At 39.2% G+C, this 18,795-nt stretch overlaps 1 protein-coding gene across 1 annotated transcript; it reads left to right on the top strand.

The window, feature by feature from the left end:
- Positions 1 to 6,831: 6,831 nt before the first annotated feature.
- On the top strand, positions 6,832 to 18,553 carry LOC124284019 (2'-5'-oligoadenylate synthase 2-like). The gene is made up of 11 exons (XM_046720056.1): positions 6,832 to 6,962; positions 10,936 to 11,116; positions 11,443 to 11,722; positions 12,547 to 12,704; positions 12,980 to 13,035; positions 13,402 to 13,539; positions 14,002 to 14,308; positions 14,899 to 15,175; positions 15,460 to 15,617; positions 16,426 to 16,640; positions 18,150 to 18,553. The coding sequence occupies exons 2-11, from the start codon at positions 10,937 to 10,939 to the stop codon at positions 18,301 to 18,303; spliced, it is 1,923 nt and encodes a 640-aa protein (XP_046576012.1). The 5' UTR covers positions 6,832 to 6,962; position 10,936; the 3' UTR covers positions 18,304 to 18,553.
- The last annotated feature ends 242 nt before the right edge of the window (positions 18,554 to 18,795 follow it).

Genomic DNA, 18,795 nt, shown 5'->3' with positions numbered 1-18,795 from the left:
CACCAGAAACACAGGGGAACTTACAGGCATTCAGAGAAGAGGTTACAATCTTGCAGCGTGACTCCAACTGTTCAGTATTATTATCTTGAGGAAAGAAACATAATAGTTTCAAATATCATTTTTGCAGTTGAGGAATACGGTGATCTAAATAAATAATAGATATTAGTTCTTATCTGATCTACCTTGTATCCATGGTTGATATCTATTAAATATGTTCTCTATGATATCAAATATCAAGTGATGATTTGTGCTAGTTCAGTGCCATCATGTATGGTACAAAAACAAAATTACGGTAAAATGATCTTTATAAAATAATTACCTATAAATACCACATATAATGAAATATTATTCAACTGCTGATTGATAACTTCTGCAAACATATTAGCCAATCAACAATTGCATGATATTTATAATTATAATTTCAAAACAGGTATTCCGAGACTTTATAATGCAATATGTTCGATTTTGCTAACTGCTTAGAATTATCAGGAAGTATGTTAACATTTTGAGTTGGCTATTGATAATACCGTTCATTATTTTGCAGCTCCTTGGAAATAAATATTGTCATAAAGATACATTTGCTTTCTTTGGAGTGTTCATTTACATGCTTTCAAGACGCTGTTAGCGACGTGTTTAGCGTATACAAATTTTACAAAACATATATCAGTTCAGAGCCTGATCTATTTGTTTTGAGTCACTCAGCCACAAGCGAAATGTTTACGTATTAAGCTGCAATTATAATTAAAGGGGCACTGATTCAAGCTGGTCAGTACCTGCTCCCGCGACCGTGACGGGCATGGGGCCTGGGCTACTGTACACCTTGGCAAGATTTCTTCAACCTAAACAGCGGGACATCAGATGCCGTTATTTGAAAATATCCCCGGTAGTTCTTGTCTGATTGCAATAAAGTATCCCAGCAATGTAGGCTTTTCGGATTTTCTACTGTCTGGATGGCATAGTGACTGATCCAATTTGATCTTATTTATGTGTTTTCTTTACCACGATATTTAACCATGTCATGTATAAATATGATGTCTATTACATATGATATTAAAAACACACATTTGATTTATTTGAATCCGTAAACTAAACAACCAAACTTTGCCCTTGCTAGAACAATCTGAAAATGTACTTAGGTAAATAGGTATATACAATTAATTGTATAAAGTAATTACAAACTTAAGTACACAGCAAATGCTTATATGTAATTACCGTGATTATGATGCATCGCGAGGATTTTAATCAGCCATCAAAAACATCGATCTGATTTTGACCCAGGTCGCCATGACACGCAAATTGCGGAAACGCAATTTCTAGGAAAGGCCATACCGATAAGATAGTATTGACATATTATATTAGCCATCAAACGCAGTGTACCATTCCGCCATAATATATCCTCCCTGACACTGTCAACAATTAAGAATATTTTACAGGACACTCTCAGCATGTAAGTAAATTCTACAGTAGATAGTCATCAACTAAGTATATTCTATAGGACATAGTCAACATGTGAGTATGTTCTACAGGACACTATTAACATGTGAGTATATTCTACGGGACACTATACACACGTGAGTATATTCTATAGGCCATTATCAACATGTATGTATATTTTTAAACGCCACTGTCACTGTGAGTATATGCTAAAGAAACTGTCATATTCTACACAACACTTTCAACATGCATGTATTTCCTTCAGGACAGTGTCAACATGCAAGTATATTCTACTTGATACTGTAGCTGTATCCTACAGGACACTGTCAATATGTTGATCAATCCTACAGAACACTGTCAGTGTGTAAGTATATCCTAGAGGACACTGTTAACATGCATGTATATTCTACAGGACACTGTTAACATGCATGTATATCCTACAGGACACTGTCAGTATGTTGATATATCCTACAGAACACTGTCAGTGTGTAAGTATATCCGAGAGGACACTGTTAACATGCATGTATATCCTACAGCACACTGTTAACATGCATGTATATCCTACATGACACTGTTAACATGCATGTATATTCTACAGAACACTGTCAGTATGTTGATATATCCTACAGAACACTGTTAACATGGATGTATATGCTACAGGACACTGTTAGCATGCATGTATATTCTACAGGACACTGTTAACATGCATGTATATCCTACAGGATATTGTTAACATGCATGCATATCCTACATGACACTGTTAACATGCATGTATATCCTGCAGAACACTGTTAACATGCAAGTATATCCTACAGGACACTGTCAGTATGTTGATATATCCTACAGAACACTGTCAGTGTGTAAGTATATCCGAGAGGACACTGTTAACATGCATGTATATCCTACAGCACACTGTTAACATGCATGTGTATCCTAGAGGACACTGTCAACATATGTGTATATCCTACAGGATACTGTAAACATGTATGTATAACCTACAGGACACTGTCAGTATATTGGTATATCCTACAGGACACTGTCAGTGTGTACGTATATCCTAGAGGACACTGTTAACATGCATGTATATCCTACAGCACACTGTTAACATGCATGTGTATCCTAGAGGACACTGTCAACATATGTGTATATCCTACAGGATACTGTAAACATGTATGTATAACCTACAGGACACTGTCAGTATATTGGTATATCCTACAGGACACTGTCAGTGTGTACGTATATCCTAGAGGACACTGTTAACATGCATGTATATCCTACAGCACACTGTTAACATGCATGTATATTCTACAGGACACTGTTAACATGCATGTATATCCTACAGGACACTGTTAACCTGCATGCATATCCTACAGGACACTGTCAGTATGTTGATATATCCTACAGAATACTGTTAACATGGATGTATATGCTACAGGACACTGTTAACATGCATGTATATCCTACAGAACACCGTTAACATGCATGTATATTCTACAGGACACTGTTAACAGGCATGTACATGTATATCCTAGTGGACACTGTTAACATGCATGTATATCACAAAATTCACTGTCAACATCCAAGTATATGAAATTGTAAGTGTACTCTACATGAAACCTCCAACTTGTAAGTAAACCTTTCACGTCACTGTCACTGACTATATATATCAAGGTGGGATTATAGAAGATTGTCTATTTTGAAACTACTAAGAATTATGAAAATATTTGAAATTGAAAAGGTAGCTTGAAAAGGAATGCAAAACACACTACAGCATATACTGCGCTCATTCCCCCATGCCGAAAAGAGCATATCTGCTCACTCCTCGGGCGTATGTTGTTGTTAATCACGACTGAGCAAAATGGCAACTGTTATGTGGGGCTGACTAGCACAGCGAGAGCATTCCACAGGTAGAGATACCGCCGAGCTATAAGTGTTTATAGCTATACAACTTTGGGACTTTGCATTCATTCGACACGTTGAATGTTTTCAATACATGTACAGAACAAACGGGGAGAAAAATCACCGAGGTTGAAGCATTCACAAATGGTTTCCAAGAAAACGAAAGCAAACACCTTTTCCAGGAAGCCCAGAATAGATTATGACGCGATATGCACTAGATGATATGATACTGTAATACTACACCACAGTATGCTGACTGACACACACAACCATTACAAGGCAGTGTCATCATATAAGTATACCACACAAGACACTGTCCACATGTAAAACTCAATTTAATATTAAAGTGAGAATTAGCATGCAAATCAAACTTTAAATTATTTAATTAATTAGTTACAAAACAGGTGAGGTGGAATTGGGTTTAACGTCGTGCTTGAGAATATTTCGCTCATATGACGACGTGCATGCGTGTGTATGTGTTGAAATTGAAAATCATGCTGTTAAATACGGGTATTTAACGGATGGTGCGTTTTGTTGTGATGTTTCAAAACATAAACACCATGTGCTCCTGTGTTTTAGTTGAATAATTGTCTTGCCTTTGCATGTGTTTGTGACCGCTATCACTGGTCGGTAGAGCAGGGTAGGCCCAACAGTACACGAACTCCTGATCTCATTATTATAAGACAGGGACACATAACCACATATTCATGCTCTGGCAGCAATCGTGCAGTGCTATCTGATAATGCAGAGGTATTTTGTCTCATAATTATGTACAGATTTGTTTGCAATTTTGGATCACCTTTCAGTCTCTTTCGTTTCCCATTGCAAAATGTCACTGCACTATGAACTACTTGTTGACAAGATCATAATAAAAATGGCGACAATGATTAAAGTAATCTGTTTTAGTTATTTTAGTCTGCCATACTATAGTTGTGATGTCTATCGGGCTTAGTCAGGGATTCGAACCAATCAAGAAGATCTTGTTTGTGTGATTGTTATTTTAGGTAGTAAGATATATTCAAGTTATATCCCATTGATTTGTATTATAAACTGGGTTGGACAAACTAGTGGTCGATATAATGAGTAACCCTCCATGATGTTGATTAGTCACAGAGGCTGACCTAACGACCACAAGCATTTACTAATGGAGCACATAAACCGCATGGCTAGCTATCGAAATAGATCTTAACTGAATATGGATCGCTTATCGAGTAATATAGAAGTAACTTTGAACAAATAGACCAAAATAATCTGAAAAATCCAAATATTTCACATCACTGTGAGTGGTGAGATATTTAGGCTTGGATTACTAACAGAACACCATCTTAAACATAATTTAGAAGTAGCCGATGGATAAAAGCCTACCTTTTTGTTGTGTCTGAGTAAAACAAAACTTTGTTACATCACGATAGTGTAAGTACGTTATTATCGACCAGTTTCATATCGACAATCATTAATAATTTTTCCCGTCGACGATATTTCCGTCTATCGATCTTCTTATCCAGCCTCAATTAACTGCACAGAAAAGTAAACATTCATGTTTGATTGTGGTTCAAAATGATACTGTTATAAGGGTTAAGCTATTTTTGAGGGCATTATCATTTGCAGGAGCCTGCGGTCTTCCATGAACTTTTGAAGACCGAGGGCTTCTGCAAATGATAATGCCCTCAAAAATAGCATTACCCTTATTATTGCTAATATACATGGAATTTGTGTTGAAAGAAAAAGGAAACAATGAAGGAATTTGACTGTAAATTTACTTAAAACCAACTTCTGACGGGGTTGACTGCCCGAATGCAATTACGTCATCGAACAATTCAAGTGACGTCACAACAGAAAGTGACGATATTCGACCTTGGCCTTTGACAAGACCATAGCCTGCAACATGCCAACCATGTCAGTGTTCGGTTTTGGTCCATCAACAACGTTAATAGTGCAATTGTTAAGGTTAGCACCATCTAGAAAGCCAATATTACCGCAATTTAAAGTGGGAATTCGGGTTGCTTTGACTTGTTTGACCAAGAATATCTGCCAGTCCAAAGCCAATATTTAGTGCTGCATTTCAGTTGTGTTTGAGGCATTGTGTGTGCTGTGTCTGGAGTGTTTTCAGCATAGCCGTGTTTGTAATTTTTTGGCAACATTATATTTACGCTTTAATTATTATAAAACTATAACTTGATTTAGTCACGATATGGCTGAAATATTTCCGATGTGACTTAAAATTTTAACTCACTCGCTTTAAACGTTTGTGTAGATGGAAAAGTGAAACATAGGACCAAATATGTCATTTAATACACAGCTGCATGCTTCAAACCAAGGTCCTACCTCAGCTGATAAATAACAGGAAACCAACTACCCGTACAGTACCTTTTCAACAACCCGTACAGTTGATTTGTATACATGAGCAACTACCATCGATGCGTACAGTTATAGTGTTTGCTAATACCTCAGTTTGTATGTTTTAACAGAAGCTAAAATCTTGACACAACGGCTACATAACCTTCTTTACCCTAAAAATGCAAAATACGTGAAATGAATTCAAGTGATTATGTTGTAAAGCCATCGAAAGTGGTTGTCAAATACTAGAGTAAACACAAACCCCAAATTTAAAAGTTAATATAATTTATTTACTAAATCTACCTTACTTACAATAGTTCATAGAGACTTGCATTCCCAACTTCATTCTCGCATCACCAAACACACCCACACTCTTCCTCCTACACACGCAAGCACGCAAATCATACCTCACCATTCACATACATTCACATCACAACTCACATCAACCCTCAAAATATCACAACACTACAAATGTCTGTGGTAAGGGACCGTTCATAATTTGTGGCAAGGGTGGGGTGGAGGTGGTGGTGTGGTGTGTGTGTGTGTGTGTGTGTGTGTGTGTGTGTGTGTGTGTGTGTGTGTGTGTGTGTGTGTGTGATTTCTATGGGGAAGCATGTACAATGTGAATGACTTCCCCCCCCCAAAACCCCCACACCAAAAAAAAAAAAAAAAAAAGGCAAAAAGAAAACAACAACAAAACCCCAAACATAAACACAAACAAACAAAGTACCCCTCCCCAAAGAAAAGAAAAGAAAACAACAATAATAAAAACAAAACAAAGAAAACACACACAACAAAACACACAAAACAAAGAAAACATATATGTAAGAAGAACTGAGGACCCCGGCCTCCCCAAAACAAAATGGTTGACCCTCCCTTAAATTTATCTCAACACCCCCACCCAACCCCATCCTCCAGCGATAAACTATGAACGGTCCCTTAGCCCTGGTTCATCACGGGTATAGGTGGCCAGATATTACCGCACATTCTAGGACTCAAGGAGAATACTTAACGGTTCATGACATCACCACCCATTGTAAACTATCATCAAGTGACGTCAGCACGTTTGTTGATCATTGCTGTACACAAATAGCACTGACTACATAACACACGTGCCATGAAAGACACACTGACATCATCAAGCATAAAATACATTTTCTTGGAAAGCGAAAGTAGAATGGTTCGGGGAAACCAGTTGCAATCAGTTGTGTAACAGATACAAAGCTGGGTCGTCTCGACGCAGAGGTCTGTCACCAAAGAAGCGCCTGTGCCATCGCATTACTTGTACAAGCGTGAGTTGTAGTTTTTCATTAATTTATCGTTACATTTAAGACGACCATTGTTGATTGAATATTGAGTTATCAGTTCCTGCCAAGCACATCATGTTCACTAGCGTTTGATTACCTCACGATCACGAAAATTAAACTTTGAGCATTATCAGTACAAAGCGTAGTTGACAGGCAACAAAATTGCCGGTACTGGCAAACATTTGATCGTCGGAGGGGTGGGGGTGAGGGGTGTGGGGGTAGGGCTGGGGGAGGAAAGAGAGTTTCAATGATCATTTAAAAAAGGGTGGGAGGAGCACCCTGAAAGCCAAAAATGATGCGTATCACTGTCAAAGGGCGTAGATCTCATACACTATAAAGTGGAGTGGTCTTTTGAATAGTTTGCCATCAATAAAAAATAATGTTTTCTTTCGTTCTCATTTTAATTATATAAATTATCTTTTACTCATTGGATGTTGTATATAGATGAAATATAACGATGAATAAAAAATCAAAACTACATTATATTCTCCTTACGTAACTAACATGGACGAACTCTTTTCATTTTGCCTAGCCCCAACCCTTGCTTGCGACAAAGCAGTATCAGTTGTTCCTCTATTCAGTGAGTGAATGGTATGAATAGTTCTCAAACCCGATAAGAAGCGGTTATAAAATCCTAAAAATTAGTAACTTGGCTGCATTCTTTCTTTTATAAACTGAGTGTGATTTAGGCAGTGAAACATGATATGCAGATTATCCCTGGGAATGTATAAATTCCAGTTAATATACTTTTATTCAGTTGACAAACTAAAGATGAATTTCATGCATAATATATACTGAACCACAAAAGAAATGTCGCACCGATAGCTGTTTCTTAAAGCACACGCTTTAATTAACTCTAATTAACTCTAAAACCGGAGTACTGAGTTCAAACTTGACAATTATGGTTAACACATTTTCGGGAATCACATTTACCGTTTACACAAACAAAATCACCAAAACGGGTGTAGGCTATTGTAGGGTTTGGATGCCATGTTGTCTTAGGAAGTACAATGTAGCTCTGGCAGTGTGGGCACGACCGTTGTCTTGCTGGAAGATACGATTTCTGTAACGTCAAAAAATGTGGTACAACGTGGAGTCTTATGACTTAATCAATATAGCGAGCAGCTGCCGCGTCATTTCCTCATCCTAGACCAAGATTCTGGAACATGGTGCAACTAGACCGACTGCACCCCACACTATGATGCTTGGACCACCCCACGAGTCTCTTTCACGAATACACTCATTGGGAAACAGTTCACCATGCCCGGTACACAATTTAGAGCCATGTACTGCCTCAGTAGCGAGTATGTTCTCCTTGAACATTGACACAAGCAACAAAACGTCAGCGCATGGATGACGTCAAGCGTCTAATGACGTTGCGTGGAATCTGTTGCCAAGCGTCATTCAGGCACTGTTCCAGCTGTCGCACGTTGACTGGGGGGTACTGGTCTGTTCCTAATCTGCCTGTCGAGGTGGTCCCACAAATGCTCGATAGGGTTCATGTCTGGTGAACACGCTGGCCATGGTAAGACGTGGACGTCCATGTTGTTCTTGTCAGTCTGGCGGTATGAGGTCTTGTATTATCATGTTGGAAGACAATGCCACGTGGCTGTTGGTGAATGAATGGAAGGACTACCGGTCGCCGAATGTCATGCCTGTAACTTTGTGTGGTACGGTTGCCACGAATGATGACTAGCCTTGTTTTCAGTTCACCACATATTCCTCCCCCCACCATAATACCACCTCCACCATACGCCGGAACTTCCTGGATGCAGGTAGGAGCTAAACGTTCTCTAATAAGTCCGTAGACACGTTAACGGCCATCAGCTGTGAATACGCAGAACCTGCTCTCATCCGAAAAGAGGATACGTGACCAGTTTCGGACTTGCCAACGTCGAACTTGTCTTTGCCCACTGGAGCCTGTTACGTGTTGTTGTGTCAGTACCACCCTACGGTATGGACGTTCGAGCTCGAAAACCATGTTCACGCAGTCGTCGTGATACTGTCTGTCGACTGATACGATGTCCGAGTGCCGTTGCTGTTGCTGGGTTCCTGAGGTGGATCACCCGGATGTAGCGGTCCTCCTGGGGCGTGGTCACCCTCAGTCTCCCACTTCTCGGCCTGTCTACTGTCTGCCCTGTCTGGCGGAGACGCTGAAACAACCCAGTGATGCATGCCCGGGTGCAGCCGAAGGTTCTCTCGATGAGGGCATGTGACGCTCCTTGTTGGGCCATTCCTACGGCTCTCTCTCTTTTTACTGCGCTGAGGCATGGCATTTTTCTTGTGTGCTTTTTTATTCTGTGACAATGCCTTGTGTCATCAGTTGCTTATACAATTTTGTGCAGGTGCATATTGTGGAGCACGAGCATATTACTTCTTCAGAAAATGAGCATTTGAGCGAGACAGTTCGCGAGACGAGAAATTTGTCATTACAAAGAGGTAGCCATTACCTTGTCACATATTTCTGTAAATATTCCTGGATATGGGTTCAAAATTAAGATTTTAATTTGCAAAGATATTTTGTATACTTTCTTTTGGACGGTAGTATATATGTAAAATGTTACAGTATACTAAGAGAAAATATCTTAAAACCGAAACAATTCAGTAGATGCTTCGCGTATCAGACGAGATATCAGTATCAGTCTGTACACCACTTTGTACATGTTTGGTAATGTCATCAACATATTACGATATATTGTATAACATTTGCTATTATCTAAATAAAGTTCAAGAGTTAAGGAAAACAACAGATGAATTATATACTATTCGATATTAAAAATTTCATTACCAAAAGATTCGGGGGACTATTCACATGCTACATGCATATTATAGTGAATGTATTTTGGGCCTATGGTATTCATACTTGTAATGAATGTATCTTGGATTCATGGCCTTATTACTGAAATAAATTATCTCGCTCATTCCCTATTGAGATGACATATCAGTAGAAATTCAATACAACGGACTTGTATTCTCTTGGTGCTGACAGTGTCACAGATTTCAGAGGGTGTCGACAAGATAAAACCTCTTCGTTTCTCGGTCTTACCTTGCCGATACCATCTTGTCTTAGTCTCTCTTTATCGACTATCGCCTGGGAGTGGTGCTTTATCCTTCCATTAAAGTGTGGTTGCGATCTCCAAAGCGTTCGTAGCATTACGACATTTGTAAGGCTGTGATAAACTAATAGAGTTAAGACAGGTCGTAACGTTACGAATGCCTTGAGTTTGACTGAGTTTAGTTTTACGCCGCTCTCAGCAATATTCCAGCTATATGGCGGCGGTCTGTAAATAATCGAGTCTGTACCAGACAATCCGGTGATCTGTGGCATGAGCATCGATCTACGCAAGTGGGAACCGATGACATTTGTCAACCAAGTCAGCGGGCCTGACCACCCGATTCCGTCAGTCGTCTTTTGCGACAAGCATGGGTTACTGAAGACCAATTCTAACCCGGATCATCACGGGTACGAATGCTTTGAGGACGGGACCCAGTACTTTATGTTCCAATTTCTGTTGAAACTCTACGATTGAATTAGGAACCCAAATTGGTTGTTCGATTTCGTCTTATCATGAGCCTGTGTTTATGAATAACAATCAAACAGTAATGCCAGTAGGTGCTCGAGAAAACCTTTACTCTTACGTCATCCCCTTTGTCAGGTTCTTGTGGAAAGGTTTTTGTCAGTCTGAATCGAAGCGTTCTCACTGGTCATCTTTATTTCTAGTTTAGACGGGTAACTAACTTTATATCAAATTCAGTATGCATGGGCGGTACCTGCGTAGTGTTAGAACATGGTGATAGAAGTAAAACAGGGATTGAATTAAAATCTATATTGTTGATATCATTTTATACATAATGGGTTGATGATAATTTGACGAGCTAAGAGTTTGCCGCCATGTTGATGACTCTCAACAACGTTTTCTTATATTTTATTGTACATGTTCGAGAGTGAATATTCCAGAATGACGTCACACCCACCTGGTCCGGATCCTCTTCTGAGTGGAATGAAGCGTGGACAGACTATTCCACAGTTCATGACAGAATGGGGTTCAATTGACACCAAGAAGTGTGACGAGATGATTGAGCGAGTGATTCGGTTTCTGAAGCAGAACGTACCTATCAGAGTGGCAAAGGTCGTCAAGGTCAGTGTTTTCCAAATCAGTTCACAAGTGCACAGATATATGTCATGTAATGACTGATCTTGAGATGTGCTCTCCTAATAATGTTTATGGGGAAAACTCAGCATACTATCTGACAAGTACATGTTGGCTGTCTATTTTGAGCTTAAGTCAGAGGTGATCTAAATATTCTGTTAGACCCAGACATTCTAACAAGCAGATGGAATAGTTACCATTTAATCATTTAATTAATATTGTGACCACCCGGTTAGTAATTTAGTGCTGTCGTGTATTGTATAAAGTCCTTTCTCAGTGGAAATATTGTCACATGATGTGTAATGTCGTTTCAGGGAGGACCCATGTGCAAGGATACATTTGCATCCACTCCGGGACATGTGGATCTGTTCTTGTTCATCAATGATCTGAGTTCCATGCAGGACATGAAATCAAAAACTAGACGCATCGTTAAAAGTATAAGAGCAAAGCTGGATTCTTCTGAATTTGTTCCGCGATATGGGGTCATTCAGTTCATTGAATATACACCTCAGTCGATGAAGTTGCACCTGAGGTGTCATGATCTGGACCAACAACACACCATTGAGGTATTCCCTGCATACGACATCTTGAAATGTACGTATACATTTATGCGTTTGTTCATCGGAACGTTTGCCTTTCTTAAATTCCCTATTCGAGACCCAAACTTCTTTGTCATCGTGTGTCGTCTTACCTATTTAGGGCATATCCATGAGAAATATCTACGAAGTAGTATATTTGTATTTCCGTTTCAATGCAGACATGTGTGGCATACTTCTGAGGTTTTATGATCATGTGTACAAATATGAACAGAATTTTCCTGTTTGAATTCTTGTCTAAATAAAAAACTTCACAGACGCACACCTAATGGGAAAAACCTCAGTGTATTTGTGTTTTATAAATGATCAATAATACGCTAGTCCTTGTGTTGTTGATGCATACTGATTCATCTAAAACATATGATTAACAAAAACACACCTTGAAGTATTATCACATAGTGTGTTAGAACACTCCAGTGCATGTATAATAATAATAATAATGTGTCCATTTATATAGCGCCAAACTCCACACTAGGTATGCTCATAGCGCTAACAATCATGGCACAGCACATTATTACCCCGGATAACCCAAGCTGCCTGTTGGGCGCCAGAAGGTTATAATCATATGACTTTTTCCCACCGGGTACCCATTTTCCTGCCGGGTGAACAGAGACAATTTTGAACAAACTCACTTGCCTAAGGTGAGACCACATGTGTCACATGTGCTTACGATATTTGCACGCACCCACGCACACACACACACACACACAGACACACGTGAGTGTATGTTCATCTCGATATATGAAAACATATTTCTTCACTTAATAGATAAAATAACAATTAACGTTATAATTCGATATTTTTGTCATGTGCATCCTACAGACAAGAACGTGCACGACGTGTACATTGACATGAGCGGCCTCCCCGATGCCGACAAAGACTTCTATGCGGTGTGTCTGGCAGAGATACAGATAGACTACATCAGACAGGCGCCGAGCAAAGTACACACTCTCATTAGAATCCTCAAGTATTGGCTGAAGGTAATAAAGTCATACGTTGGTATTGCAACAAATGTATCGTGTTTTAGGAAATATTGTCTTTTCTGTCCCTGAAGGTAAATACAATGTTTATCATGACCAATCATCCAATGTATGGATACATATTGTACCAACTAATTAATATCCATGGTCTCCAAACCGATTTCTCAAATTAGGGAAGATGTTTGGATTTGTTAACATTATTACTATAGTGACATTATACATGACTGTATGTGGTAACCATGTGTGGTAACCATGTGTGTATGTCATTGTTACAGGAGGAAGTAAAAACGGAAGACTGGTACTATTTCCTAGAGGTCATGGCGATGCACAGGTATGTAAGTTCATTTATCTAAACTGTAAGTATCTCGAAAGTTGACAGATATGACCTATAATGTTACTTTAAATTGTAAAAAATATTACGAAAGTGCAGGAATCAAACAATCTGTATATATATTGTCTGCAGTGCAATCACGGACACAAGTCAAGTCACAAATAACTACAGCAGCACCCAGCAAGACACAATCTCACACAAACCGTCCACCTAAAACCAACCGCCACAACACGTCACACCACCCTCTCACAATCACAAGCACATTGTATTGAGAAGTAGTTCAATGAACATTGTGCTTTGAAATGTTTTATTGTAAACATTAATGTGTCAAATTTTGATATGATGTTTACATAATACTCATTGTAGATGGCAGCGAGCAGGAAAGCCACATGACTTCGACATATCAGACTGGTTTGAAGAAATTATGACCCAGCTGGCCGACCTTACATCTCTAAGCATTATATGGGAAGACAAATATACCGCAAGCAACTATAGGACCGTGCCGTACGTACACTCAAATTCCATTTCTGTTGGGTCAGTTTGTAGCGCAGGGTTCCAGGGTTCGCCCGTCGCGAAGAATACCCGGACTCGATTTCCCACGTGGACACCAGCGTTGAAGCCAATATGAGGTGTCCCACACTGTGAGATGTCTAACTCAATGCTAAAACCGGAATATACTCATCCTCTAATACGTATTCGTTATGTTTGTTGTTTTGTGATTGCGTCTAGAGAAGTCAGTAGTTGATCCCGTAATGTACAAAATACCATAACATGGAAGCCCGGTGTCTCGATTAATCCAGGTGTCTCGACTAATCTACATTTAAAAAGAAAGAAGTGGATCACCCAATCTTTGGTGAATACGGCGGGAAATATTTGTAAACTGATAATAGGTGGTAACTGATAATAGGTGTCCCGAAAGCCACTAAGGCCTAAAGATCTGATCTGAAAAATCTTCATGTTTCCTAGATCTAAACCAGTTGTTTTGGACCCTGCAAACCCTCACAAGAATGTCGTCCCCGATCAACGTTGCTGTGAGAAGATAATGAAATGTGCCAGAGCAGTGGTGACTCGGAGCCAAGCCCTTAAGGACTACATAGGTGGTGGCCCTGCCCCAATCATTGAAGGAATGGCGAGGGGCGAGACACTGCAACACTTTATCCAGCACACTATACAACCCAGCAGTGACGACCGCCGGGAGTGCGACCATCTTGTGGAACGTGTCACCAACTTCCTGCAGCATAAAACAAACTTCGGGGTCTCAATGGTGGTTAAGGTAGGCGATGTTCTACCGGTGTGTTCCCGCGAAGATGTTTGTTAGAATTGGTCTTCAGCAGCCCATCTGTGCTGTGAGAAATCCGTAGGGGGATGAGGTGCTGAGACATATGGAAACAGTTAATGCATGTCATCGTATATCCCAGTGGCATAGGTCGCTACTCATGATGTCACTCACTGTATTGTCTGGTCGGGACCCAGTTAGTTAAAGACCGCTGACATAAAGAAACTAGCGCGCATGTCTGTTGTCATTCATTATTTTGACTCGAACATTATGTTCCCGTATTTAAAAAAATAATCCTACATATACACTAATATATGTGCAAAAACAATAGTGTATTGGTAATATATTCACTAAAATACATAATAGATTACAATGGGAAGAACCTAAGTAAAATTATATTATTGACACACGTTAAGTGAACTTGGGCAACTCTTTAACTTGAACTTAACGGCCCATCTACAATGTACTTAATTAGTCTCGTTCCTTCGTCTGACTTGTACCATATGTTCCAGCGTTTTGTCGCTTGTATGTTACCTGCTGATGCAACGAGGCTTATCTTTTACACGAAATGGAATCGTTCTTCACAGGGTGGGTCACTCGGAAAGAGCACAAATGTTCTAGGGAAGTCTGACGTCGATATGGTCGTTTTCATCAACGATGTCAGTTCAGTTCAACATCTCCAAGACAGCATGAAGTACATACTTGACACTCTGAAGGAGACGCTTGATACTCAGTGGAGCCAATTTGCTGGCTCTCTGAAGTACATCCGGGATACATCTCATGGTATTCAGTACCAACTGGGCTGTGGTAAATCCAGCCATGTCCACGATGTTGACATTCTACCAGCCTTCAACATCCTTGAAGGTATTTCTGTATGTTTCTATGTAGTCGAATAGATGAATGAGGGAGGCATCAGGAATCAACCACGAAAGTACAGAGCAATAAGTTTTCTACATGTTTTACCAAAATATTGGTTTTCGACGTTGAAACTGTGTATTTTTTGCATCGACGTTTTGTGTTTGAAGGTTCGTGTTTACTCTCGATTACTTTCAGGTAACAAATATTCCTGTCGTATAACAAACGCTATAATCACTCTAAATGGCATTTTAATGAAATGTCACATGTTTGTTCATGATTGTACATTTCAGCTAAGCAGCCTCGTAATGCCTTTGAGGAGATGAAATCTAAGACTCCGAAGGAAAGGGCCTACTATTCAGTATGCTTTGCTCAGAAACAGGTGGCATTTGTGAAGGAGGTTCCTATCAAAGTGAAGAATTTCATAAGACTGCTGAAATATTGGGCAAAGGTAAAATATGTTCATATCTCCTGATTAAACTACTGATCAGTGACTGGTCAGTGACATTTTCTATTAACCATGAAATGTGTGTTTGCTAAGATCTCTTAATATTAATTTCCACAAAACCATGATGTATGCAAACAGATGTTTAAAATCTTTCCCTACCATAAACGGACTAAAGCGCCATCTAAATATCGTATATCAGGTAAATAAATGTGCAGCATGCTCAAGCCGTCAATACACGAGGTTTTGGTGGTTTTGGTCTTCATGTCATAAACTCTTCATATCATAAATTATTTTTCAATTCTTGGTCGCCATGTAAAAATTCTTCACATGAAAGAAACAACCTGATGTTTTTCATTCGATGTTCGTTCAATGTAGAAATGAAACTATTATCACATATATTATATACAATATAACATAAACAGCAATAGATCTTTTCACAAAAAGTCATGTTATGGAGAATTTAACGAGATTACATACTGGTCTGAATGCTAGATTCTCACCGATTGTGATCCTGGGAACGTCAGCGCCGTACCATAGTCGCAATCAACATGGTAAACGACTTGGCCATTTGGCATTCCACTAAATTATGCTTATTGCCTGTCTGATTCGTTTGCTATTATTTTGCCTTTCCCGATTTACTTGGTTTTGCGTGTGTTTGTGATTCACCACCCGTAGATCATCTCTCGCAAGCACCTGGTATTGTACATTTTGACTGTGATTCTTAAACTCGCGACTATGATACTGTAGACATCTGCTTTAAGCAGTGATTCCTCCTGATTATGGAAATGGTTTTGTCGCTTGTACTTGATAGGTTGAGATCAACAGAGAACAGAAAGCCGTCACGTCTTACTTTCTGGAACTAGTCGCCATCTCCTTTTGGAAAAATCGGAGATCCCCGGATGATTTTAACACCAACGATTGGTTCAAAGAGATAATGACCCAGCTGGCCGACCTGACGTCACTGCGGATACTATGGCCAGACAAATACACAGTGTCTTTGTACTATAACGTTCACGAGGTCTTTCCGTGAGTATCTTCTGCATTCTATTCACATATGCTAATGTATGTTTATCATGTATACAAACGTATGTGTTTCATTTACCAGTATACTATCGTATGTGTTTCATACATACAAACGTACGTTGCTCAGATCTTCTTAAGGACATGCTTCATATTTACAGTCATGTGTAATCACATGTACCAACTTATGTGATTTACATATAGGACATGCTTCATATTTACAGTCATGTGTAAATAACATATAGGACATGCTTCCTATTTACAGTCATGTGTAAATCACATATACAAACTTATGTGATTCACATATAGGACATGCTTCATATTTACAGTCATGTGTAAATCACATATACAAACTTATGTGATTTACATATAGGACATGCTTCATATTTACAGTCATGTGTAAATCACATATACAAACTTATGTGATTCACATATAGGACATGCTTCATATTTACAGTCATGTGTAAATCACATATACAAACTTATGTGATTCACATATAGGACATGCTTCATATTTACAGTCATGTGTAAATCACATATACAAACTTATGTGATTCACATATAGGACATGCTTCCTATTTACAGTCATGTGTAAATCACATATACCAACTTGTGTGATTCACATATTTACAGACGATACTTTAGTTATGTGATTCACATATAAAACGTACGTGTTTTATATATACTAAAGAGTGTGATTCAAATATACCAACACATGTGTTTCATTTGTACTAAAGGATGTGTTATGTATATAACATATGCAATCCTAGTTCAATCACACATACAATCATGTTTCTAAAACGGTTTGTAGCTGGGATCGAGTGCATAAAACCGGGGGCGAGGTTTTCCTACTGAAACTTCCTACCTAATGTTAATAATCATGTTTACAATATAATCGTGTATACAAACATTGAGAACTGACTATCACTGAAGAATGTATTTAAGAAAGAATCCGATCGTACTGGATCCAGCCAACCCATATATCAATGTAGCACCTCTGGAGAAGCACCACTCCCTGGTGATCATTTATAACAGACACAATGTCTCAATGTATTTCAGAAAGAATCCGGTCGTAGTGGTTCCAGCCAACCCTTACATCAATGTAGCACCTCTCGAGAAGCACCACTCCCTGGTGGTCATTTATAACAGACACAATGTTTCAATGTATTTCAGAAAGAATCTGGTCGTACTGAATCCAGCCAACCCTTACATCAATGTAGCTCCTCTGGAGAAGCACCACTCCCTGGTGATCATTTATAACAGACACAATGTTTCAATGTATTTCAGAAAGAATCTGGTCGTAGTGGTTCCAGCTAACCCTTACATCAATGTAGCACCTCTGGAGAAGCACCACTCCCTGGTGATCATTTATAACAGACACAATGTTTCAATGTATTTCAGAAAGAATCCGGTCGTAGTGGTTCCAGCCAACCCTTACATCAATGTAGCTCCTCTGGAGAAGCACCACTTCCTGGTGTTCATTTATAAAAGACTGAATGTTTCAATGTATTTCAGAAAGAATCCGGTCGTACTGGATCCAGCAAACCCTTACATCAATGTAGCACCTCTGGAGAAGCACCACTCCCTGGTGATGACGTGTGCCCAGAACGTGTTGTACAGGATGCAGGCGTGGAAGAACTACAGAACAGGACGCTACGCTGACAGTTAAAGGACATATGGACCACTGCATATGGACTAGTGCAGTGTATGGATACATTGAATATAATGTGAGGAAAGCCATCTGGCAGTTTCAGTGTTGACTGCTTAGCATATCAATTTCTAATAAAACCCTGTAGATTTAGATCAAAATTCATCAAAGGTAGGGCTGGGACGATGCACTATGTCACGATGCGATACATATCGCGATATTTTACCTGCGATACGATACGTATCACGGTACATACACCTTGAAAGAATGACACGGTATCAAGATTTAAAATGATTTATTTCAAGGTATTTGTGTTTAACAATAACACTATTGTAATAAACAAACAAGTAACTCCATCATACTTGCGTATTTTTCTCTCAAAAAGTACTGTAACATGTTTAAGAAAATACTGTTTTGCAAAAAAAAAGTTGTGTATCGTTTTGTATCGATACACCAGTCGACGATATGATAGCTGTATCAAACTTAAATGTATCGCGATGCATCGATGAATCG

This window comes from Haliotis rubra, unplaced genomic scaffold (assembly GCF_003918875.1).
Source record: "Haliotis rubra isolate DU_JTF1 unplaced genomic scaffold, ASM391887v1 Scf328, whole genome shotgun sequence".
Taxonomy (NCBI): Eukaryota; Metazoa; Mollusca; class Gastropoda; order Lepetellida; family Haliotidae; genus Haliotis; species Haliotis rubra.
This window is presented reverse-complemented; position numbering and strand designations above follow the sequence as displayed.